The sequence below is a fragment of the Argiope bruennichi genome, chromosome 7 (assembly GCF_947563725.1).
Source record: "Argiope bruennichi chromosome 7, qqArgBrue1.1, whole genome shotgun sequence".
NCBI classification, from domain to species: Eukaryota; Metazoa; Arthropoda; class Arachnida; order Araneae; family Araneidae; genus Argiope; species Argiope bruennichi.
In genome coordinates this window covers 54,247,717-54,273,140 of record NC_079157.1, presented here as the reverse complement: position 1 = coordinate 54,273,140, position 25,424 = coordinate 54,247,717, and the positions used below count along the sequence as shown (strand labels likewise).

Below are 25,424 nucleotides of genomic sequence, written 5' to 3'. Positions count from 1 at the left end.
TAGAATTTTAATTTTAAAATGAGTATTCTTTTGACAGTATTATGGAAATTTTAATTTGATTTAGAATATCGAAATGAAGAACATTTTTCCAAAGTTATTTAATAGAACAAAACAAATAAATTTTTCAGATATCAATCACAGACAATAGAATTTGTTATGAATAAGTTTATTGGTGGTTATTAAACCTTTACTAATACAGGAGGAGAATGTGTGTGTTAGTATTTTACAGGACGCACCATTTGACCTACAGCTACCGAATTTAGCATAAATATGATTTGAAAGACGGGAATGTGCATTTCTAAAGGTGCATCTTTTTTTTGCAATTTTACATTGGTATCTTCCGTAAATGGTTTTGAACAATACTCATTTTGAAAACCATCTTTAAAGTATTTATAATTATACTATTTTTGTTATTAATAATTCTTGAATTTTGGCATATTTTTACTTCATCTTTTATTGCAGAATTATCAACAATAGATTTCACTATTATAATGACTTTCAAATCGCTTTTCATTTTTTTCATCAAGTATGTAATTGTATAGTATTTTTCCCATTATTGAAAGTTAAAGAAGAAAGTTTCTTTTAATTATTTGCACATTTTACACGAGGAATTAGAAAAATTACACTACCATAAAATATAATTGCAATTGGAAATAGATTTCTCAGATAAAAATTGTATAATATGGGATTCGAATACTCTAAAATGGTTCATTGAGATAATAAACCTAACAAATGTAAAATTATTAAAATAACACAACTTTTATAACTATTCAAATGTGATACTAAAAATATTTGTATAGAGGATAATGGAAAAATATATATTCAAAATTTAATTAAAATTGAACAAAAAATATTCCCAATATACCAGCTGGCCACAAAAAGACAACTAGAAAGAAATATAAAAATTAAATAATTTGTTATTAATAATAACTATATATTCATATTTGTTAGAATAATGTGTCCGATCTTAAGGTGTTCGAAATTATGGATTAATGTAAAAGGTATCAGAGTGGCCTGGCAATGATATCTGACAAGGGATACAAATTTCCATTACTAATTTTAAAACATAAAAATGTGTTCTCTTGAAGAATTTTCAAATCAATAATGCTACTAACTATTTTAATATATAAGTTTGAGATCATTTTAATTATCCTTGTACTATCAACTTTAGTTCTTAATAATGGAAATTAGTAATAATGATAACTATTCTTAATAATAACTATATTAATGGAAATTATATTTTTAAAACTTGTACAATTTTGGTTTAGCCAATCATTTGTAAACCCTTTTGGCTTGCGCTTCTTTATTATGATTTCGAAAAGCAATATGAAGACGCAGATAGTCAAGATTTTATTTATTTATTACAAATAATACATTTTGCAGTACAGAACTTGTGATTACAACATGACGGAGCAATCAGATAGATATGGAAAAGTGAAATGAGAAGCAAAACATTAAAATGAATGCTCTTTCTATCTAAAAAGAAATAAAAACTAAAAAATTCATTTTTGAAAATAAAAAGTTATGCAGCATGTGGACAAATTGCAAACAAGAATCATGAAATTTCAGCTGTTACGATGAAAGAGTTTATAAAATTTGACTATTATTTTTTCACATGAAGTTTTTTTTACAATACATTCAACAATTTCTATTTATTCTATACTTAGGAATTTGATAAAGAAGCAATGAGCTATATAGTATATATAGATTAGTTCCAGTTTTTTTCCCAGAAGATTATTTGAAATATAGAAAGCTATATATAGATTAATTTCAGTTTTTTTTTCAGAAGGTTATTTGAAATCATAGAGAATTATATCAAAATGTTTGATTTTCATTTCAGCTATCGTAATATCACTTTTCATTTCTTTATGATGATTTATTAAAAGAACAAGGAAAATTATTATAGGAAATTCAGTTTATAATTTGGCAAAATGTATTTTATTATTTTAAACAAAGCTGATTAAATCTTCCAGTTAGAAAAAAATTCCAAAAATTTATTTAATTCTCAGTTTCTAATATTATTCGTTTTACCACGTTCTGAAATCATATTTCAATGAAGGAAATTGGATATTATATTTAACAAATCTTCATATACTAATTTATTTCAAAGAATGGAATTAATTTTTTTGAGTTAATATTGTATATCTCCTATTATCTTTCACTATTTTAAGAACCAAATCCTCAAGCTGTCAGCTGATATGAAAATCATTAAGTTTAATTATATAAAGTCTTATCTTCTTTTTAGCAGATTTACTTTGACTTGCAAACATATTTCGAAGCTTTCCTTCGGATTGAATAATGCTGAATCATACATAGTTTGGATAGTTACAGCTCGGATGACAGATGCAAGAAGTTTACAGAAATACGATCACGTTATGATATTCACAATGGACATATATACAATACATAAACATCAAAACATTTGTAGTTAAAGTTATGCACGTGCTTCCAACGTCCAAACCAATTTGATGATATGCTAATGCGAGAGTACATTCAGTGATATAGTGTATATGAGACGTATAGGTTTAATGCGTCGAATGCTCTGGCAGGGCGGGGTAAATAAACTTAAGTGGATATATGTTTCATACATACAAAGCTTGAAACAACTTTTAATTACTTTTTGACGAATATCTAAAACGCAGGCAAGGGAATTTTTTAAAGTATTTATGCTATATTAAATTTCAATGGATGATATAGACTTGTTAATGATACGAAATTTAGAGCTGAATTTAAGTAAGAAAAAGCTTTTTAAATTATGGACTTTGATCCCAAGAGAGAGTTTTAATAATTCAAGTAAAATTTTGTTAATAGTATGATTGATTATAAATTAATTATTATAATCTTCATAAAGATACTGTAGAACTTTTATAAAAAAAATCTCGACTAATGAAAAGCGCATTAGATTTTGTAAGTACAAAAATGAGACAACTAACTAAATGATGCAGTTACTGAAAAAAAATCAATGATAATTTTAACTATCAAAATAAAGTACAATTAGCATTTGGTTTGAATTTAATTTAATTTCACATAGTGCGATTATTTTTCAGTTAAAATCATATAAATTGATACAAGCAGTTATTGTTTTCAACTCTTATTTTTATGTTAAATGAATCAAAAATTCAATGTGCTATGCCAGTCTTCGTTAGTAAAATTTCTCTTACTCATTTTGCGTTAAAAATGCAACGAGTCAATTATTTTATTAAATAATAATCAAATTATTCAGTGTTTCTTATAAAAAGGCAAAAATGAAAGATACAAAAATAAATCCTTGCATAGAGCATGGCTTTAAGTATTTTATATATCAACATTACTAAAAAAAATCACTGCTATTTAAAAGAAAGAATACAACGCCTGTAAATATGGAACAAAAAAATTTCCGGTATTTTGGATCAGAGATGTTTGAATACCTCGAGCAATTTTCATATCTGAAGCATTTTGTAGAAGTAAGAAATCACATTTTTTCAACTTCATTAATTAATTAATCCAGATAGCTTAATAATGAGCATTCTAATCCAAAACAATTTCTCCAAACTTCAGATAATGCAATTTTTATATTAAATTTCGAGTCAATGCAAATTAATGACTTTTTTCATCTTAGTTATATTAGGAATGCTGATAGAAAATTTTAATTAGTAATAAGTGAAGGATACACATTTTTGGGACATTCTTGAGATGTTTTCATAGTAAAAACAAACTAGATACAAACTCGTTGTTGCTACGAGAAGGATGATATAAAAGTACAGCAGATACATTTTTGGAGCATTCTTGAGATGTTCCCATTGTTTCCAAATAAAACATAATGGTTCCTCCTTTTTAAGTATGTAATGAAACTACAGCAAGTGGAAATTCAAATTAACAGCTCGGTAAAAAGTGTGTATAGTTAGGCCCAATTAATAATTCTATATATGCCATTTATGATTTGAGAAAGTAATTAGTGTATTTTGAATTTAATATTAAACAACACAAATCGATATTCTGTCCATATTTTAACCCTTTCACTACCAAACCGCCTGATCGTTTATGCAAATTCTATATTGCCTTGGCAGTTCCTGTTTAAAACGAGGGGCGCAGGATAAAAAGCGAAGACATCCTTGGTGATAACTTGTTTTATATCCTGCAATCCTGGTTTGAAACAGAAACGGGCTCTTTAGTATAGAATATGTACGGCCGATTGGGGAGGTTCAGTGTTGAAAGGGTTAAAATGAGAGACGTTTAATTGACCTAGTTCTTTATTTTAATCTTCAGATTCTCTTTATCATTCCATCGTGATTTAGTTGTATGCAATATCGAGTATACTGTCCACTAAATGCCCATTGTCCATGGATTCCACAGCAATGATATTTGGGTTCTGCTTAGGATTTTATAGTTGAAATACATCAAAATAAAAATGATTTGAACGATATCCAATTGTCACCCAATATTGTCCTGGTCGGAGCCAAACCAAAACATGCGCCATAGTTTTTTTTTTCTTTCATACATTGTCTTGAAGCAATACTTCAGCTTAAAATTCAGTTGGTATCAGTTATATCCTTATTTGGAGCTGAAACAAACGATATGCCATAGATTTTATCCCTCACTTATTAGTCAGAAATATGGAGCGAAAGAATATTTCAGTTCTCAATATCTTTGTACCGCATAAAGAATTCATGGTAAAGTTTCCATTGTATAATATCTTTGCAACTGGAAGCAAAAAAACACAAATAAATATCGAGTAGTATGATGATATGCTTTATTAAACGAATGCAGATCGGTGGCTGGTCAGTTGTGATGGGTGCAGTTATTTCCGGTGCTGTTGGGGAGTCCGTCGGTGTTACAGTGGTCACTGATTTGCCTGGACGCGTTGACCCTTCTCCGCACGCTGGGCTGCCGCTCCACGCTAACTGACCTCTGGCGAAGACTCGAACGACTGGAATTAAAGAACGAAATAAGGTTCAGAATGCTTATTTTGACTATAATATATTATTTATACGGAGGAGAAATGTCCCAGTTCTATCAGCTTTGTACAGTATAGTTGGCCACATTTGATGCACAAGATTTAAACTTAATTTGGTGAATGCGCTATAACATTATTTATTTATTATATTTTTTATTCAAAAGATAATTTTTAATAAAATTTTAATTAAATAATTAAAATTTGTACATAAATAATTAAGTAAAAATGTTAGTAATATAATGAAATATGCTAAAATAAAGACCGAGAATTAAAATGTTTAAATGAACAATAAAATGAATAAATTTATACAAAGAATGTTTGCGATATTAAAAATACTGTAGACTTATTACATAAAAAAAAAATTAATAAGTCTGAAAAATGAAAAAAAATTAGATTCCAAAAACGAAAGTTTATACAACTTAAAAAAAAAGAAAAAAAAAAAAAAAAAAAAAAAGGTAAATTAATGCAGCATTACAAAGTCTTTAAGTTTTGGATTTAGAAGTCACTTAAAACTCCGATTACTGTGTATTAACTTTGTATAATTGACAGAATTATGTGTGGACAAAAATTCTGTTTGCAAATTCCAGCCTATTTAAAACAAGAAATTAAATAGTTCAATAATAGCATATGCTTTCATTTTAACTCGAAATTTTAAAACAAAACCATTAGAATTTCATGGAGATATTAATATCCCGAGAAGACATTTCACTTAAGTAAGCGTGAGTTATACAATGTCATGATTTAATATAATCAAATTTTCCAATGTTATTTTGCAATTAAAAATGTGCGCAGTATTTGAATGAATAAGCTAAATTAAACAAAACGTTAACTTGATCCATACTGAAAGGCCCCAAACGCTCCTTCAACGAAACTACGAAGGGCACCCGATACAATTGGATATCATGCCGAAATTTCTTCCTTCTTCGTTAAGTGTGATGGATTGAATACCTGAGGCGTGTCCTTTGTTCATCTCTGACACTCGCCCGGATGGTTTAAGAAGCCCAGGATCTGAGAAATCTCAAAGGATTCCAGAGCAGACATTTGATTAGTAGCCATAAGATAAACGAGATTCTCTTTTGTATATCAAGCTCTTAATAACAGGGATTGCCATTGCGGTTTTTTAAGGGGGCGGGGAGTAAGGAATTTTTCTTATCTCTCAAAGAAAAATTTGGGATGTCCAGTATTCGGAGGGAATGAGTAGGATAAATTGTTTTTTTAATACAAAGCTTCTTAGACACGATGTTTTATTGAATTACCTACATATTTAATAATTTAAAATGCAATTTCATAATAAAACGCACATTCTTTTTTAATAAAATGCATTTTTATTATGATACGTTACTTAGTATGCAGATATATATTAAGGATTATATTGGCAGTTGAGATAAATAGAAAAAAAAATATTATTAAGTGATGCAGATGGTATGATAATTTGCCATGCCGTTTTATAATTAATGCCTATTCGATCGATATGTGGAATTAGCAAACGAATGAAATTTGCCATCGAATGAGCATAATTGTTGATATGCAATAAATTTGCAATAGGCATACAACTGCCAAACAAATAATAAGTATGTCTTTTACATAATAATCATAAAAAAATTGTTAAATAATAATGGAATAAAATTGCTTCTGAAAATATGGATATTAAAAAAATCATAAAAACAAGAGGCATTAATAGAAATAGTCTAAACAAATTGAAACTTCAATATTATTTAAAATCTACTTTAATTTTTAATAGATATTTTTAAAAATATTTATTGAGGTTTTATTTTATTTAATGTATTACTTTTAGCATATTTTTAAAGAAAAAAATGTTTCGTTGTTTATGTAATAATATAATCGTGTTTGGAAAAGCTTTTATATTAATTATTCAATACCTTTTATTCTTTAACATAGAAGGGACTTTTTCTTCCAATTGTGATGGACCTTAAAAAAAACAACCTAGTGTAAAGAATAACACTACCAAAAATTATGCGAAAATAAAAATAATTTTAATGATAATAGCCACGACTATTCAGGCATTTGGCATGTAGATGCCCGTCTGTAGTTAACAAGCTTTCCTATTCCTTCTTCGAAAAACGTTAGCACATCAACGTTTAATAGTTTTTAATGTTATTTTAAAGCTCCTCATTAATATGGAAGCTTTGGTTTGATAACCATTTATTCAGGGAAGAAATTAAAATCACTCGTCTCTAAATCGCGTTCTCAATGAAGAAGAAGAGGAATAACGCAAGTCTGTTAACGCAAGCAGATCTCGTTCTGTTTCAGAGGATACTGGCAGTTCAAACAGCGAGCTAGTCAATTAACGCATCAAAATTTAAACATTTCCGCTTCATATTTTATCCTTAAAAGAAAAACTCAGTGTTTCTAAGCTAACGAAGAGCTTCAAAACAGTGTTAAGGCGCATCTCGCATCAATAGCGGCAGCGTTTTTTGAAGAGAGGGAATGGGAAACAGATATGACAAATGCCCGAATTTTCATTATGACGAAAATTTATCAGATGTACATAAATTTTGGTCATGATTTCATTTTTTTCTCTATTTTTGTTTCTATTTTATGTCTCATCGGAATTTGGGAAAAATGTTTATCTTATTTCAAAACTCATCATTATAATAATATGGAATCGAATTAGCCATTCTTTTACAGAAATTCACTTCCAGATGGCACTACGTTTTAAGTCATTATTTGTCTTAATTAATTAAGTCATGAACCAGTTTAAATCGGTTTGAAACAATCAAGAGACTTCTCTATAAGTTTCTATCCTATCCTATTTTCAATTTTTCTAGCTGGCAAACAAAGTTTTGGAGCGACAAATTTTGAGATGAAATAACAGCTATGATGTCATAGTTCTACGTCAACCTTTTAAAAACGCATCTGCTGTCAAAGAAGCATACGTAATAATAAAGCAATACTGGTAAAAGTAGGTAAAAAATATGCGATTAAAAGATAAAGATGAAAATTTCTATTTATGCTTTATTCATTGCCTACGCGATTTTGTGCTTCAAAACCGCCTAATCAAAACAACATCATGTTCTCACATGATAAAAAAGCGTGTAAAAATTTGCATAAACTGATACTAGCTAAAATAAATGCTAACTACATCTACAAAAACATTTTAAAACCCGGAAAAAAAACACTCCATTCATCTTTCGTATCTGATAAAAGCCTCATTCTGGCATTCCGCGAAGGCTGTTACGCTAACTTTTTGAAACAGTACCAAAAAATGCAAATCGACGTTAGAAATTTGAAAGAAACAAACAATGCTATCTCTACAATAATAAAGGGAAGAAAAAAGGTCGACTTACAGAGGACTCTGAAGAAGAAAGACAACAACAGGGACCTCGTTTATTTGCGTTCGGGGGAGCTGTTCAAAGAAGGAAGGGAAAACACATGAAGCATGCGAGGACAAAAGGGAGAAAACAAAAAAATAACAAATAAATACACTAGAAAAAATCTACACTGAATACGGCGTCTATTATGGAACAGGTTTATCCCGTTACATGAATAAACAATTTTTCTAGTCCTCAAAACAAACTTTTCTAAAAAAATGTACGAAAAAAGAAATCCGTCAGTTGCCATCCGATTAAAAACTCATAAATATAAATAAATAAAATTGGAGTGCACAAAATGAGGCAAGGAACGTGTGAACAGGAGAGTAGTTAACATTTATATGAAAAACGTAAGATTTAACTTTCAAATAAATTTATCATTATCAAAGAAGTCAGTGGTAATAAGAGCTGATAGCCTGTAGAAAGCTTGAAGTAACGATATTATAATTAATAACATCATGTCCAGCTCAGGTGTCGTCTTCGTCATCTGACTGCGGTTCAAAATTACGAGGTCCATCCTAAATTAACCCTAGTTTTGCTTTAAAACGGGACGTTAATATAACTGAACTGAATTTTATTCACTTGTTAGACCAGATACTATGTTTTCCTCACCATTAAGCATAATTTATGATGATGTGATAAAACATGAGCAATGTTTGAAAAAAAAAATGTTTCTTACTGCTGAAAAAATTCGTCGTTCATCGTCTAACAGCTGATTTCTTTAAAGATTGGTGATAAATATAACATTTTTAAGACGCTTGTTTGACCAATATATTGTCAATTACAGAGTCATCTGCCATTTTATATTGTAAGCTAATGTTATCAAAATTTCTGACTTCTTAATGGAAATAAAACCTGTTTTTTTCTTTTTACATTCTTGCTAAGGATACTGTATCTTTCTACTTCAAAATCGTTTGCTAATTATCGTTTTTGAAAATTGCAAAGAATTTTGAAACCTTCTGCCCACAAATAATTTCGAAATATTTTATCGTAGCCTTCACAACTATAAAATGGTGTAATGATATTATCAAGTTGTTTCCCGGATATCGTTAATTTGAGTTGCCACTAATTACAGAAAATTTTATGTGAATCAAATTGAACAAGGAACCTTCAAAATTTCAAATTTAAAAAGCGATCTTTTAATTTTAGAAAAAGAAAAGCTTAAGGCCTCTTTAAAATTACTATTTTGACTAATGTATTATCTTCTTTCTAAAATTTCTTTGTCTAAATATTGCCTTCTTTCTTCTTTTTAAAAATTCTTTAAAAATACTATGACCATGAAATTAAATAATAAAATGTTTTTGTTTGCATAATGAAAATAATATTATTATTGAAAGTACATCAACAAATCAATCGTTCATTGAAAGTCCTGAAGTTATAATGCAATGAAATTTCTTTAGTATGTCTTTCAAGAGCCCAAATAATTCACTATCGAATGTCTTTTTAAAGTACAATAATTTATACTACTCATAATTAATAATTTATATTGCACATTGTAGTAGTATGGATTTATTTTTGACATGTTTTTTTAATCTTTTAAGAATTTTATTCTGTTTATAATGTCAAGCTATATTAATGAATTTTAATAACCTAATAGTTTTGCATGTGTACAATACGTGCTTCGAATTATATTTTCTAACTCATAAATTAGAATTAAATCGTTCATAATTTTTTAAATTCGAAATGAAAAGTGTGGAGAGTACATAAACATTTTCGTTGCTTTAAAGACTATAAATATAGTTTATGCTTTTGCTTTATAGACTATAGTTGCTTTATAGTCTATAAAATGGGAACACCCAGAATCTAATGATATAAGTGAGAAAATAAAATAACTTAAAAATTGTAATTTTTCAGATAACTCATTCACACTTAGCACCTTCATAGTTAGAACCTTTCTTGTAAAATGGGACATATATATATATTTTTCTTTTTAAAAAAAAATTTATCTTGTTTTTCACAGGGCACAAAATAATGAAATATTATAGGATACATTGCGATATTTATAACTCTGATATCTATTTTCTTTCATGATAACTATTTACTTCATTATTAAATAATAATTTCTGTACTAGTTAAGATTCAGGTGGTTTTCGCTTATTTAATGGTAAATTTGTACTCCTTTTCGAGATTATGAAGATGTTACGAAATCTTCAAATTGAAGCAATTTATAGTTTTTCCAGTGCTATATTGTATTCTATATTGTAAAAACAAAATAGTTTTTATTTGAGTTTTAACTGAAGGATCGATCTATTGAAAATTCAAAGCACTGTAGAATATCTGTGATACTATGCGGATTTTTTTAGCACAAATAAAAGTTTTTTTTTTTTTTTTTACATGAACAGAAAAGTAGAGGAGCCAAATCAAAAGGACATGCTAGAAACAATATATATAGTCTTATGAACAGAAAATAACTTATTGAAATATACTTACAAAAATATAATCTACGAATATGAAAATGATGACTACAAATTATATTTGAATAAATAATTTAAATAGCATAAATACCTACTTTTGCTTCTAATAATGAATGCTTTTAGATTCATAATGTACCGAAGTTGTTCTGACATGCCACAGGCTTTAAGATAATCCACTTAGTCAGAAGTGCAGGGAAATAAATCTAGATAACATGGAGGCTGGAATGTGTTAACTTATCAACCCCTTATCCTGATAAATTGTAACAGGCGAAAGAGCTTAGGAAGGACTTGCGGCTATACGGAGGCCACTTTCCATTTACTTCATGGATCAACGTTAATAAATTCAGCCCATTTTTGTGGTTCACCGTAATCACATTAAAAATATTACTGGTCCTTTTAATTTTTAAGAAGAGCGGGATTTTAGAACTGATAGCAGTGGGAATAGCAGTCAGTCTCTTTCCAGCTGGTTTAACAAATGTGTCAATCCCAAATAGGAATTTATTACAAATCATGTTGTTAGTATTTAATATACGTTCATGCTTTTAAGCCAATGTATATTCAAAACTGCTATTAAATATCAAATTGATTTTTTTCTTTATGCTACAATCCTTTATTTTTCGTACAGGTTACATTTTTTAGCGAAATATTTCGTATATTTTGCCAATTCGTATATTCACCTTTGGACTTCCAAAACAATAAAATTAATCTTTCTTATCTAACGTCAAGGCCAATAAAAATTTTAATCAGAAGACAAAGAGTTTCAACTAGTAACCTAGTTGGTTAAGGAGTATTATGACTGAATAAAGAAAACGCTAGATCTGTCCTTTTAATCGCAAAAATGACGGATAAATATGCGTTTCAACAACGAATTTCTTACTACAATCAGATATACTCTCCAGGTCTGTTTATAGGTAAGTAAAATAACCTCGTATATTGGATTAAATATGATTTTCCCCTTAATTCGCTTTGGTCATATAGCTTTTAATCACGAGTCAAGGATTCATGTTTTGACTATTACCGTCGCTTATAGAAATATGGCATTCTTCTTCTTCTTTTTTTTTTTAATTTCAAAATATTTTTCGAAATAGGTTTGAAATAGCTCAAGCAATGACGGTGGGTGCTAAGAGGGCTGGGGTGTGAGGACATCGATCTTAACAAAATCGTGAGGAGAGAATATAAGTACATTCTGTACGCTTAATAATCAGTTACTTCAATAAATAATAAGAATCAAACGGAAAAAAAAACTGACGCCATACGATACTAAGAATCTCATTGTTGGACAATAGGCAGTTTGCAGAGCCGTGCAAACTTTGACCTATGTGCTTTCAATATAAAACGTCGAACATTTGTAATGTTGGGTTTACACTCGGCCAGTAGCTAGCGCATGCGTAGAAAGGCTGAAAAAAAGTGCTGTTCGGTCGTTCGCAAGTAATTGTCCGGACGGGACAACAGCATGCCGCTATATTGTATTTTTTTCTTACTACGCATGCGTTTGTAGAATTTGGCGTCGTGTTTTTTTTTGGCGTGAAAAAATTAATTACTTATCATAGATTCATTCCGACATAGTTCTGGCTCTTTGTTCTTTCTGATGCGAGATTACGTTTTCATTTTATTTGGCATTTTTTTTTCTGTAGTTCTCCAAAATTAGGTATGTTGATCTTTTTTTATTTTACCATGTTTCTTTGTGTAAATATTCATCATTTTAATACGATATGCAGAGAAAAAAAAATCAAGGATGACAAAATGGCAATTTGATAGCCAAGCATGCAATGCCTGAAATTATCTCATGAAATTATGGCAAACATAAATCGGTCCCTTTCTGCGCATGCACTGCTTACTGGACGTCTTATAATTGGCTGAGTGTAAACTCGGCATAATAGAAGGTGCTCCAGTGGTTGCGAGTGTTTTTATTTCCAAGTTTAAGAAAATTTCGTACATTCGTAGCATCCCATTTGTTTATGTTAGGTGTATGGGTTAATTGCAGGAGTCATTTTCCCCCTGTTAATTAGATAGGTAATCATTTTTACGTCGCCATTTTTTAATTAATAAATTTGGGCGAGGTAATACAATCACTGCGGCAGCAAAAACTACACATTTTTCTTTCATCTTTCACAGAAGCACTCAAACTGTTAAGCATTTGATGGTGTGGTGGACAAAACATTTACCTTGCCATCTAGCAAAAATAACTTGTCTCAGTAATTGGCGAGTTTTTGACTGAAATTTATTACTAGCTCACACCAATAAGAAAAGCGCCAACTTAAAATTAAAAGTATAAAACGAGTCAGTCGCAGCTGAGATACGAACTTTTGAACATTAAGCCCGAAGAGAATAAATGCTTATTATTTATTAACCGATAATTTAAATAATCTTTCAAGCACTTCACATTTGTGACTTGGATATCTGAATAACAAATAACATAACAAAACGAAAAATTTTGCAAGAGAGACATCATAGTTTTAACATTATAGATAATGAAAGGAATACAAGAGATTCTTACCACATGAGGTAAACTGTAACCGCCACGAAAATAACGAAAGCTGTGCCAATGGAAATCATAGCGTACATCCAGAAACTAACCTGACTGTCATCTGCAAGAGAATGAAAACAGTGAGATAAAGAAATGAAACATGCCACAGAAAAACTCGACAGAAGAGTTTTTTGGGTGATCCGCAGTTTAACCCCCTTCTTCGCCAAGTTGCAATAACTCGCCAAAGCTGGCAACCTCCGTTTTCTCTAGACTGGCAAACTTATTATCTTTCGCCTTTATTATGCGCTATTACTGGACATCTGCTCCCTCGCTCTTGCACATTTCGCAAAACATGGCGCAAGATCGTTGTTGGGGAGTGGGCGATTTTTGAAAATTGCGCCAAGCAGGGGGTTAAACTCCGGTCATACCGAGTTTTTGTGATTTTATAATATAAACTATCTGAAGCAATATAAAGCAGAAATGAGACACTCAGTTGTTGTTAAATCAGGCAATCTAAATAATGGTATACTTGTAAGGGTATGCTTTAAGTTACAAAATGACTACTCGTTTTCGGTACACACTATTCTGATGATGATTAGATGTGCGTCAAAAGTGGCGTTACACTGGTAAAAAGATCATAATAAAATAATAAAATAGAATTGAAATAGCTGTCAAAGAACTAGAGATACCCAGTATATTAAAAGCATCCATTTAGACTTGTCAAGCAGCTTTTTTTTTTTATTATAACTAATCACGAAAGGAAAGAAAAAATTTTAAATTTAATACTTGGACAAAGCATTCTAATTGGTTAATTATACACACAAAGCGATGAAACTAATTGACGAAATCGGTTTATTTGTTAGGCTGGAAACTACTCCAACGTTTTATTTTGAGTTAATTCTTGAAAATAGAGGTTCAGAGGGCACCAGAGTTCATTGCTGACATATCCAGATCTCACAAACTTTGAAATGAAATAAAACTGACGAAATTAGTATTGACATTGAGGTTGGGGCGATGGATTTATTTTAAACTTGAATAGAAACATACATTTTATCTCTAAACATATACATGTAAAGACTTAAACAAAACTCTATAGAGCTAATTTTTTGTATGAACGGCAGACAAATATGGTTTCAAAAATGGCATTTTCGGTCTCATGAAAATCGAAAACGTAGGGAATCATCAGAATATTAACTTTAAGTTATTATAATTATTTTTCTTTTTACTTCGTATACAGGAAATAGATCTATCTAATTGGTGCAGATATGATAATCGGTTGAATTTCATTTCTGAGTATTTGATCTATTTTTGAGCAATTTCAATTTATATACATGAGAAGCATATCCCGGTCTCAGGAATAGATATTTCTTATTCCAATCGAGATTTTGTATCGACGAACTCGTTTAATTCCATTTGGCACATATATGGACCTTGATCAGTTTGAATTATATCAGAATTCTTACTTCAAAATTACAAGGCATGTACGCTGCATTTAATTAATGCAGAAAAGGCATCAAGTAGAGACCTACTATTTGAGGAATTGCTATAGTCCTGGACTTTTTTTCTAAACTCATGATATATACATTACTTCAATTCAAGATAATAATAATCTTATAATTGAACACTCATTAAGGAAAGAACGAAGAATCATCTAGTATTTGACCAGAACTTCACGGCAAAGACAGAAATCTAGTATATCTCACAACTTTAAACGAGCAATTCTTGTATATATAAAAATTTATTTCATCTAACGATTTGGATCAAATTTTATAGATAAATATGATTTTGCTTTTTAAGTTTATCTATACAGGTGACTTTTCTGAAGAAACGAGATTTTACACACACACACAATATTTTTTATAACTAACTATTAAAGCCTTTTTCTGTCTGCTCTCATGCTGATAATGTCGTATAGCGACATCACATAAATTTTTGTGGTACTTGCATTGTTGCCATATATGGATGGTAAACTACTGGTACCTAAAACATTTTGGGTTGGTTGGTTTGGTTATATTAACGTCCCGTTTGAAGCAACACTAGGGCTATTTTGGGACGGACCTCGTAATTTTAAGTCGCGGTCAGATGACGAGGACGACACCTGAGCTGGCACTCCCTCTCTACACCACACCACACCACACCAGCGTAAAACATTTTGGGAGATGACACTATCTGACATTATCCGAATACGAATATGTTTGGCTTACACCTGATAGCAACAATTCTATTATTGTGTTAACCATTTAGAATAACATGTTAAACTAAGTGCATTCATGATTTTATTTTATTTAAAGGTTTTTATGCCATAAAGGTCATGATTCATTTTTTTTATTTACATTTATTTTACTATGTAGTTAAGATTGAAAAATATTCATATGTAATCAGTATGTGATTCGTATCTACATATTTTCTCTAAAAAAAAAGTTATAAAGAGAGGGGAAAAAAACTGCTGAGTAAAACTCGGTCTCTCTGGTACTGAAATTTTATTTGAATATTTTCTTCGAGAAGTCATAAAATGTATCAGTAGTAATGCAGAAATATTTAACGGGACGTCCGGGTCACCAATATAGCGGGCTGGATTGAGCGAGAATAGAACCTGGGACGTTGTGATTCGCAACCCAGTAACATGACCACGATACAAAAGCAATTGCTCGGGTAGTGTAGCTGTTAACTGGCTTATAAGCTTTCACCACAAACAAATAAGCAATAATTAAACCTGACATCCCATCAAGCAGACAGAAAAATAATCGAACAAAAATATGTTCCCAAGACATTTCAATCGAAAGGGTAAGCAATTCATAAAATGTTTATTCTTTATTTGCAATTTTCAATCGAATTCTACCTGCAAAATACATATCAGGAGAATACATTTTACCTGGATAATACATGAGGCGAATCTCAGAAGTTGGAGCGGAATGATTGGCTGGAGGGTGAGGGCCCTTTCCCGTGGGGGAGCAAGGGGAGGACGAAGGACCCGGCAGGAGAGCCCCCTGAAATGCGCCATTGGCAGTGCAGCGGCAGAGCCCCGTGGACGCGTTGCACGTGCCGCCCAGCTTATTGCACCAGTATTCACAAGGAGGAGATTCTGCAATACAACCAGCTGCTGAGAAAAAAAATTATCAAAATTAAAATTCTTGTCACTTTGGGATACATTTATAGTGAAAGATTAAAACAACTCGTATTGATTAAAAATATACATTTCAGAAAAAAAATGAGTGCAAGGATTTAAATAGGATGCTTGAATCGACATTAAGCTCCAATCAATCGAAATTTTGAAGAACTCAATGACTGTACATTTATTTTTAAGGAGTGAAATATATATAAGGATTATATAAATATTCATAATGATGAAACTGATATGCGAAAAATAGAATTATTATGAGTTTCGAAGGATAATTAATAATGTTAAGTTAAATTTTGAACTGCAATATATCCTGGATTGAGACATTAAGTATGTTGCAACAAAAATGACGAAATTTAGCTACAAATAAGAAGAATCAGAAATCAAGAAGTTCAAGATTTGAAGTATAGAAACCAAAACCAGATCAGCGAACGGTCTTCCATTGTAAATAAAAGTGAATTTTAAATTATTTCTTTTCAGTCAATTTGACTTAAAATTGGACAAATATGCACAGTTTTAGTGACTAGATCACATACTAAATTTTTTATTTAACTCATTGCATATTTGAATTTTATAAAGTTGTGAAAAATATGAGTAGACAAAATGGAAGGAGGTCCGTTTTTACATGGATTTTAACTGAATTGAATGCAGTTATATAATTCCTGTGATAATATAAGATTTCAAGCCTTGTTGTATTTTAAAATTATAGCAAATAGACATTCATCAGGCGGAATATCTGTCAAATGTAGACTTTGTTCAACATTTCAACGAAACACACCATTTCTATGATGTAAAACCACCTTCCAGTTTCCGTCTGCCTAGCTATTTTCAAACGATATAATTTTTTTTATAAAAACGATGTAATTTTTTTTTAGTTTCAGGAATTATGGATTTTTTATGATGTTGATAAAAATTTCTGAGGTCGAATGAAGTAACTTGCGAAAGAGGTGTTCCCAAAACTTTTTCGCATCCTTTCTGATAAAAGGTGGCATTCCGCATAAAATTGTGAATAATACCGAGGATGTCTTGCATCGTACTAGTGAGCAATAATTACTAAATATCGATTTTTGACGTAGCATTTGTATCTTTACTAAATCTCTCGTGAAATCCTTGAAGATTTTTTTTTTTACAGATTAATCCTTGGCGTATGGTTAATAGTACCCGAAAATCGAGTTTGTGTGTGAAGCCTATTCTTTCCAAACAGTAAAAACTAAAATTCGAAACTGAACTACAATAGTGCTCACAACATTACATGCAGGATTTTATAAATTCCACTAGATGAGTTTTTGTAGTTATTGCGTCTACAAGCTTTTGGAAGTACATACTGACATTATATTTTATCCATCAAGATCTCTCTATTTTGTAGCTAATGTGTAAATTTATATTTCCACAGTCAGTCGAACAAACAGATAAACATGGATAAAAATCAAAATTCTCAGTTGATTTTGATTTTTTTTACTAATAGAATTATTTTGGTTGTATCCGAGGAAGTAAAAAAAAAAATGACATTGCAATATGAAATAAAATACTTTTGGATAAAAAAAACTGCTAGTTTTTCAACAAGACATTATAGTTCATGTATTCTTTTATGTATTTTAATACTTTATTTCTTCTCCTAATGCTTTTTATGTATCTGTTAAAACATGTCTGACACGTCTACTTTTGTTCATTATGTAACAGTTTTTTTAAGGGGTCGCGGTGGCCTGGTGGTAAGGTCTCGGCTTCGGAACCGGAGGGTTTCAGGTTCGAGACCCGATTCCACCGAAGAACAGTCGTGTAAGGAGGTCTGTTGCACGTTTAAATCCGTCCTGACCAAACGTCCTCCCGCTGGTGTGGAGAGGAGGGTACCAGCTCAGGTGTCGCCCTCGTCATCTGACTGCGGTTGAAAATGACGAGGTCCGTCCAAAAATAGCCATTGTGTTACTTGAAACGGGACGTTAATATAACTAAACTAAACTAAACTGTTTTCTTTAAGATTGCTTTTTTCTTCCTCAAATACGAAATAGACATATAAATATGGTCTGTGATGATTATTTTTGGCGATGAATCATTGCGATGCGGTTAATACACAAGCACTAGCGCAACGATTGTATATTTTGGACTCCTCTTTTTCGTCCCATTGAAACCAAAATTTCACACAGAACTGCACATGTAGTCACAAATTTTCTTACCAAATTTCATAGTTATCGCGTTTATATGTTTGTGAAAGGACAGAACGATAGACTTTCAACACTTAGAGGGTTTTGGTTCCACTTATCTACACGTTTGATGTTAGAAATGAGTACCAAATTTCATTCACTTAGCTTTCTTTGTTTTGTAGGTATCGTGTTAACTTGTATTCAAGCATCTGGACAGACAGACTTCCTCTTAAATAGATTTCATACAAAAAATGATAAAAGTCTACAAATTTGGTATAAACTTTATGTATCAAATTTCAGCCATTTCGCTTAAGATGATTATCAATTGTATTGCAACAGACATAATTTACATACATGAAATTTTCGCGCTCGGAAAAATCTGAAATGAAACCCAATTTTTTTTGACAACTACAATACTTTCACTTTGCATACGAGAATTCAGGGTTATTCTTCTTTAAGCAAATTCTTCGTGGAGGCAAAAGTCACAAGAGACGAGGTAAGAAAAATATGCTAACTGGAAGAAATTCAATACGATTTCCGTTGCACTCACATCTTATCATGATGTAGCTTATATATTTTGGCCAAATGCGCGATGAAAACGCCCATATTTACGAATTATGCGCATGCGCTGTACACATTTGAGTTTTAGTTATATCATCGTCACGCTTTAAGCGACACTAGGGCTATTTAGGGACGGACCTCGTCATTTTGAACCGCGGTCAGATGACGAGAACGACACCTGAGCTGAACCCCCCCCCTCTCCACACCAACGGAAGGACGTTTGGCCTGACGGATTTAACGTGCAACAGACCCCCTTACACGACGATTCTTCGGTGGAACCGGGTCTCGAACCTGAAACCCTACGGCTCATGAGCCGAGACCTTACCACCAGGCCACCACTGCCCTGTACACATTCGAATTGGATGAAATCAGTTCTGACTAATCAGTCTCGTGACTCTTTTGGTTTCTCCCACAATCATCAATAATGGTAAAGTGCTATTATTCAGTGATATTTGAAAATATTTTCAAAGTTCTGGCACTATCCGAACGGAGCAGCCTATTTGTTTAAGATGTCACTAGAATACTTAAGTGCTCCTTAAGTAATTCTTAAGAACATTGTAAGAAATTAAATTGAGAAGCAATCAATAAATTCTCAAAGGCTATGATTCAATTCCATTCAAACAATTCTTTTAAGGTAAAACACTCAACGTATCAATATCCATGCTGTTACTCACAAATTCTAAAAAAAAATCACCAATTCTTGTAGAAAAAAAATAATAACAGCGTGAGCACTAAAAATATTTCGAATTAACTTTTTTATTTCAAAGAAAATTTATATAGAACATCTCCGCTATTTCCACTTTCCGTTTATTGCTAACAGCAACAATTTATTTCCGCTGGAAACGAGTGTTTGCCAAAATGTCTCCTTTCATAAAACGGGAGGCAATATTTTATACCTTTCCTTTTTTTCCAATGCCCTGCCATTTCTTCCTTGTCCTCTCTCTTTATTTTTTTCTTTTTAAGCTCTTAAAAAATAAACTTATTTGCTCTTTGCTGCCGAACTTTCAAAGATCGAGTTCTCAACTCCTAAAGCCTTTCCAGAAAGGCTTAAAACTTTTCAAGAACCTGCATAATTCGGTTTTGGAGAAGTACGTCTTTTCCTTACTACTTCGATGGGGGGGGGGGGAAGAAGGAAAAAAATTAGGGAGGAATAAAAAACTTTTGGAATAAATATTTCCCCCCCACAAAAACCGAAGTGGTTTAATAAAATCGATAAAACGATTTTTGTTCGACGTGTTTAGAATCTGAATTACCAAATATTGAATGGCGAGGACGTGATACTAGTTCCACCCACTGAAATTTTGTAAGAACGTTCTCCTTTAACTACATTTCAATTTGGGGAACGTTTTTTGATAGAAGAGAGAAAAAATTTCTAAAAGTGAGAGAAAGAGAATGATCTAATTTTTAAATTCAACTAGTCATGAGTTTAGTTATTTTTACATCCCGTTTTAAAAAAACTCTAGGCCTATTTTGGGAAGGATCGCGTCATTTTGAACCACGATCAGATGACGAGGACGACACCTGAGTTGCCCCCCTCCAAACTTCCACACCACCGCAGCGGGAGGACGTTTGGCCCTAATGGATTCAATGTGCACCAGGCCCGCTTACATGACTGTTATTTGAAGAATCGGGTCTCGAACCGGAAACCCTCCGGTTCCGAAGTCGACTTTTTACTTCGGGAAGATTTTGTTTGCAAACTTCTTTTTTTGTTTATAAAGTGATATGTATAATTCACGTTTTACGAATGCTTAGACCATAGATCTGCTCTTCAGGATATCTATAATTTTATATTTGCATATGAAGAAGGATCGTTCATTTAATTATTATTGTACTTCTCATTTTTTACTGTATTTTTGCAATCCAAATATAGCCCATTATTATTTTATGAAATCTTAATTCTTTCTGAATTGATATACAATTAGTTGATTTTATTGATTAGCTTATTCGTACAGAATAGTGGTTTTCATGACTATTTTAACTATTAATGTAGAATCTGTTTATTTCAAGTCATTTTATTTTCTGATAAAACAATAAAATATGAATTTAATGGAATGAGTGTACTCCAAAATACTATGCGTGCAAATTAAAAAAATGTGTAGGCTAAGATATATTCATATTTTATTCCTATTTATACATATTTCATACCTATGTGGTGAATTGCATATAAGCCAGTAACAGCGCTTCTACCCGAACAGCTGTTTTGGCAAAATCGGATCGTTACTGGACTGCTAACCAAGAGGTCCCAGGTTCTATCCTCACGCGTCCCTTACCTCTAAACCTACTTCAGAATTAATGTCCCAAAGCGGCTATTTTTACCCTAAATTTAGCATTGGCGAAATCATGTATTGAATAATTTAATGGAGGAATGAAATTGATTTGAATTTCATTAGGACAATAAAAACCTTTTTATAGATTAAATTTAAAAAAATCATTGAAAATAGAGAAAAATTTTTACGAACAAAATATTGCCGCATTGAAAAGAAGCAGTCGACTCTCCATGGCCGAATGGTCATAACACAGATCTCATAATCAAGAGATCGTAAGTTCGAATCCCGCTAGAGACAATGCGATTCACAGTTTGTGTAAATATTGAATTCCTCGGTTTTATTGTTTTCCTTTATTTCATGTTCCAGAAGATTCTGGACCTTTCTTTAGTTTACCAGATAAGTGTTCTGGACTTTTCTTACAGTCTTCAGAAAAGTATTCTGGAACTTTCCCTGCTAGTATAAAAGCAGAAGATTTGACATTCACTGTGTTCTCAGTTCTGAGTTGAGTTAATAAATTGGTTTAGCTCTACTTCTTGTGTGCGTCATTGAGTTCCACACTAAAGTACCTACGTGACAATATTTGGTTAAATTTAAATAGGTAATATTTGATTTTTAGGGTGGAGTAAAAATTCTTTATTGTGAGTCAATATATTCAAAAGATATAGCTGAAGAACTCGATTCATTTTTAATAACTTTTAATTTTAATTCATTTTTGAGTTTAGTAATTTTTGCTTTTATCGAAAAGAAGTGTCGGAATTCATCAAGATTGAACAAAAAAATATATTATAAGAAGCACGCCAGCAAATTTTCATTTTTAAGAATTGACATAATTTTTAATTAATTTTCTCTAAAAATAATATTCTAGTCTCTCAAATTCTGACTTATATATATTTAAACTACTATACTATGCAAGCTTTAATTTTTCCCCAGGAACCCAAACAATGTTTCGGCAAATTCTTTTCTGAAATTATATAAGTTCATATTTGCTCACATCTTTTCTTTCATACTTTCTACTTTCGAAACCGTTACGTTCCACGGCCCTCGCTATGGCGTGTACAAAGAATCTTCATGATATATAAAAATTTAACTACATCTTTAAAATCTTGAAAAATAAAAAAAAATATTAAAATACTCCATGACTGCTTCTTCAAATAATGTTTTACACAAATGCGGGTTTGTTTCTCTCTTCTCTTTATACATGTATTATAAAGTTTTTAATGTTCAATTGCAGTGTATATGAAATTCAACCAAGTCTCAAAAAGACAGGTAGGTTGGGATACATTCTAGACGGACATAATTATGATTTTTATAAAATTCTATTAAAATACTCAATATACAGAGCTATGGTAATTATCTTAGCCTTGTTTAAGGACTCATAAAAATATACTGAAACATTATTTTCCATTATCTTACCAGACACTATTCGAAAAAAAGCGAATATCTAGATATTCACAGAAGCACTCTCATTTTTTCCCACTGAAACTAATTTTTTTCTAAAAAATGTTGGATAAAAGAAATTAAATCAACTCAGAATGTTTAATAGCCATCAAAATGCGGGAAGTAAGACACGCAGTCATTTATGGGTTTTTCATTTTCCAATTGCAAAAGTCAAATACTCATTTCAGTAATTGCAATAATTTCAAATACGCAATCATTATTTCCAAGAATTCCAATTCTTTAATGGAAAACGGCGCATAATGAATGAAAACCTCAAATACCCCCCCCCCCCCCCATCGAAGTTCCGAGACCGACCGCACTGATTGATTTTGGTAAAGCAATAGCTCGGAGTGCCATTTGAATCAATATAACTCATTTGCATATTTATATCTTTCCGTTGACCTTAAGGGCATGGAATCAGTTTTTGGCTCAAAAGCGTTCATGAACACAAAAATGGATGCACTGAAAATTTCTTGTTAATTAAAAATGACTTTTGGAATTCCAATAGTTTTAGAGTAAATAAAATTAAAAATGTTAATTCTTATGTCTAAAACCGATCTCAGTTTTAAGTTGGTTTTGCCTATACTCGTTTGCTCGTCTAAATTGGGACAATATCTTGTTTTGACAATTATTTCTGTTTGAAATTAAGTTTAATTATGCTGTGTATATATGGCATCCTTTCTGATGATTTTATGTAGATTTCTTTAGGAAGACTACCTATTTTAATGATTCTCATGACAAGACTCTGGGAAAATTTCTTCAGTTCTTTACCGATCATGGTCCCGAGAACCCCAAACTACCCTTCGTTAGAAAGTTTATATATATATATAAACATTATTTTGGTTGAAGCAGAATGTAGGTTCGAAGACATAGAAGACGCTTTGTATTTTTAATTTCGCTTTATTCTCTTTCGGAAGGCAAGCATGATTATTTACAAGAAGACGCAGAGCGGCAAAAAAGCAGAAGCAAGAAGGAAGGGAAAGCTGAAAGAAATGATCACTAGTCTTATATAACATGGGATTTCCGGTCACGCGCCAATTCTATATACGTGGTGACCTTTGACAAGGGCACCAAAGGGGTCATTTTCACTTGATACTTAGAATTGATTGCGCAGTAATTTTTACACAGCTTCAGTTGAATTAAAAGTGGAATGAGATCAGGAAATAAGAGAATATTTTACTATGGGCTAAATTAAGATAAAGTTTTGGAAATTAATTTGGATAAATTAAGAGTTTAAAATATATATATGTATAATGATATTTTAAAATCTAATTTAAACTTAATTAATTTCCAAAGTTTTGTCTTAAATTAGCTCATATTAACTTCATTCTAAAATATTCTCTTATTTCCTGATCCCATTCCACTTTTTCTATTTAATTAATGTAAAAAAAGCTCTGTGAAAATGCTTTAGTCAGCGGTTCCCAGACTCCGAGTGAAGGGATAAAGTACTGTCCAGCTAAGCACATTCTTTTAAAAGATCCCTGTGATTCCCTTACTTGTGATTGACATGTGATGGAAATCCCTATTAAATTCTCACAGCATATATTCACAGGGATAAAATTTTCATCGGCTTTTCCGCATTTCGTTTTTGTGTCGTTCTGTGTTGTGCTCGTCACTTCTGCTTGCACATAATTCGTGTCTCCCGGGATGCAATAAAGCGAACTTAATAATTCAAAGTCTTCTTCTCTGTCTACGACCACGACTCTGCTTCAAAATTGTGTTTACATATTATATATATATATAATTTTATTTGGATTTTAACTGGCTTGGAATATGTTGTTAAAAATGTAAAAATCTTAAATACGTTCGTAGATGTCCTATTTAGCTCGAAGTGAGTGGAAATTTCCATTTCGCGATAGCTTCCTTAATATTGAAAATAGAAAAATAAATCCCATTAGCCATATTAGCGCCTTATTAAGACGAACAACTTTTGTATTTAAAATATTTGATAACTGCAATATCTTAGAAGTTAGGAGCTGAAAATTGATTTTCAGGCTCTAATTTTAATCATCAGCAATTTAAGTTGACAGATAGTAACTTCGATGGAAAGGAAAATCTTTTACCTTCCAACTTTCCGAGAGGAATTTTTTTTTTAATAGTCTTTCCTATCTTTAGAGTATTAATGTTTCGTTGTAAATAGATACTTTCTTTACAAAAATGCAACCTCCAATGCGCTAACCTACAGTTTTTTTCCCCAAAGGAATTTATGCGGTTTAGACTGTTAATAATTTTTAATGCCAGTATTCTTAAAAGTATGATTTTTTTTAAAAAAAAATACTTATTATTTTAATTTGTTACTAAAAGTGTAAGTATCAAAAATATAAAATTATTTTTTACATTAAGCTTTCTGGTGTTAAGAATTGCTGGCTATTCTGGATTTTAAATATCTTAAATCCAGATGTTATTAAGTTCGCAATTTTAAAAATCTTAAAATCTGTTTGGTTTTAAAAATCCAAAAATCATTTATCCATTCTTTTCAGGTAATGATATCTTAGTTCTGAATTCAAACATAACACTAGATTAAAAATAAACCCTGAAAATCAGCATCGGAAAGAATAATTATAAATACTTGGTTAACAAGGAATATCAAAACACATACATCTGAAGCATTGCTTGCCACCCCTTTGAGCAGTAAATTCACCCAGAAGAATTAATGAATATATTTTTGAACAGTTTACATTTTAATACAGTATATTCAGTGGGAAAAAAGCAGGTATATTATAATTGAAATATTATCGGGTATTTATTTCGTTATCG

The 25,424-nt window shown here is 31.2% G+C and overlaps 1 protein-coding gene across 1 annotated transcript in view; it reads right to left on the bottom strand.

The window, feature by feature from the left end:
- Positions 1 to 3,011: 3,011 nt before the first annotated feature.
- The window catches only part of LOC129975377 (thrombospondin type-1 domain-containing protein 7A-like), a 610,131-nt gene continuing 587,718 nt past the window's right edge, over positions 3,012 to 25,424 (bottom strand). The window contains exons 30-32 of the mRNA XM_056088439.1: positions 16,019 to 16,246; positions 13,177 to 13,267; positions 3,012 to 4,906 (exon numbers count right to left, since the gene is read on the bottom strand). Of these exons, the coding sequence (XP_055944414.1) occupies positions 4,759 to 4,906; positions 13,177 to 13,267; positions 16,019 to 16,246 (467 nt within the window). The 3' untranslated portion in view covers positions 3,012 to 4,758. The remainder of the gene's footprint in view (positions 4,907 to 13,176; positions 13,268 to 16,018; positions 16,247 to 25,424) is intronic.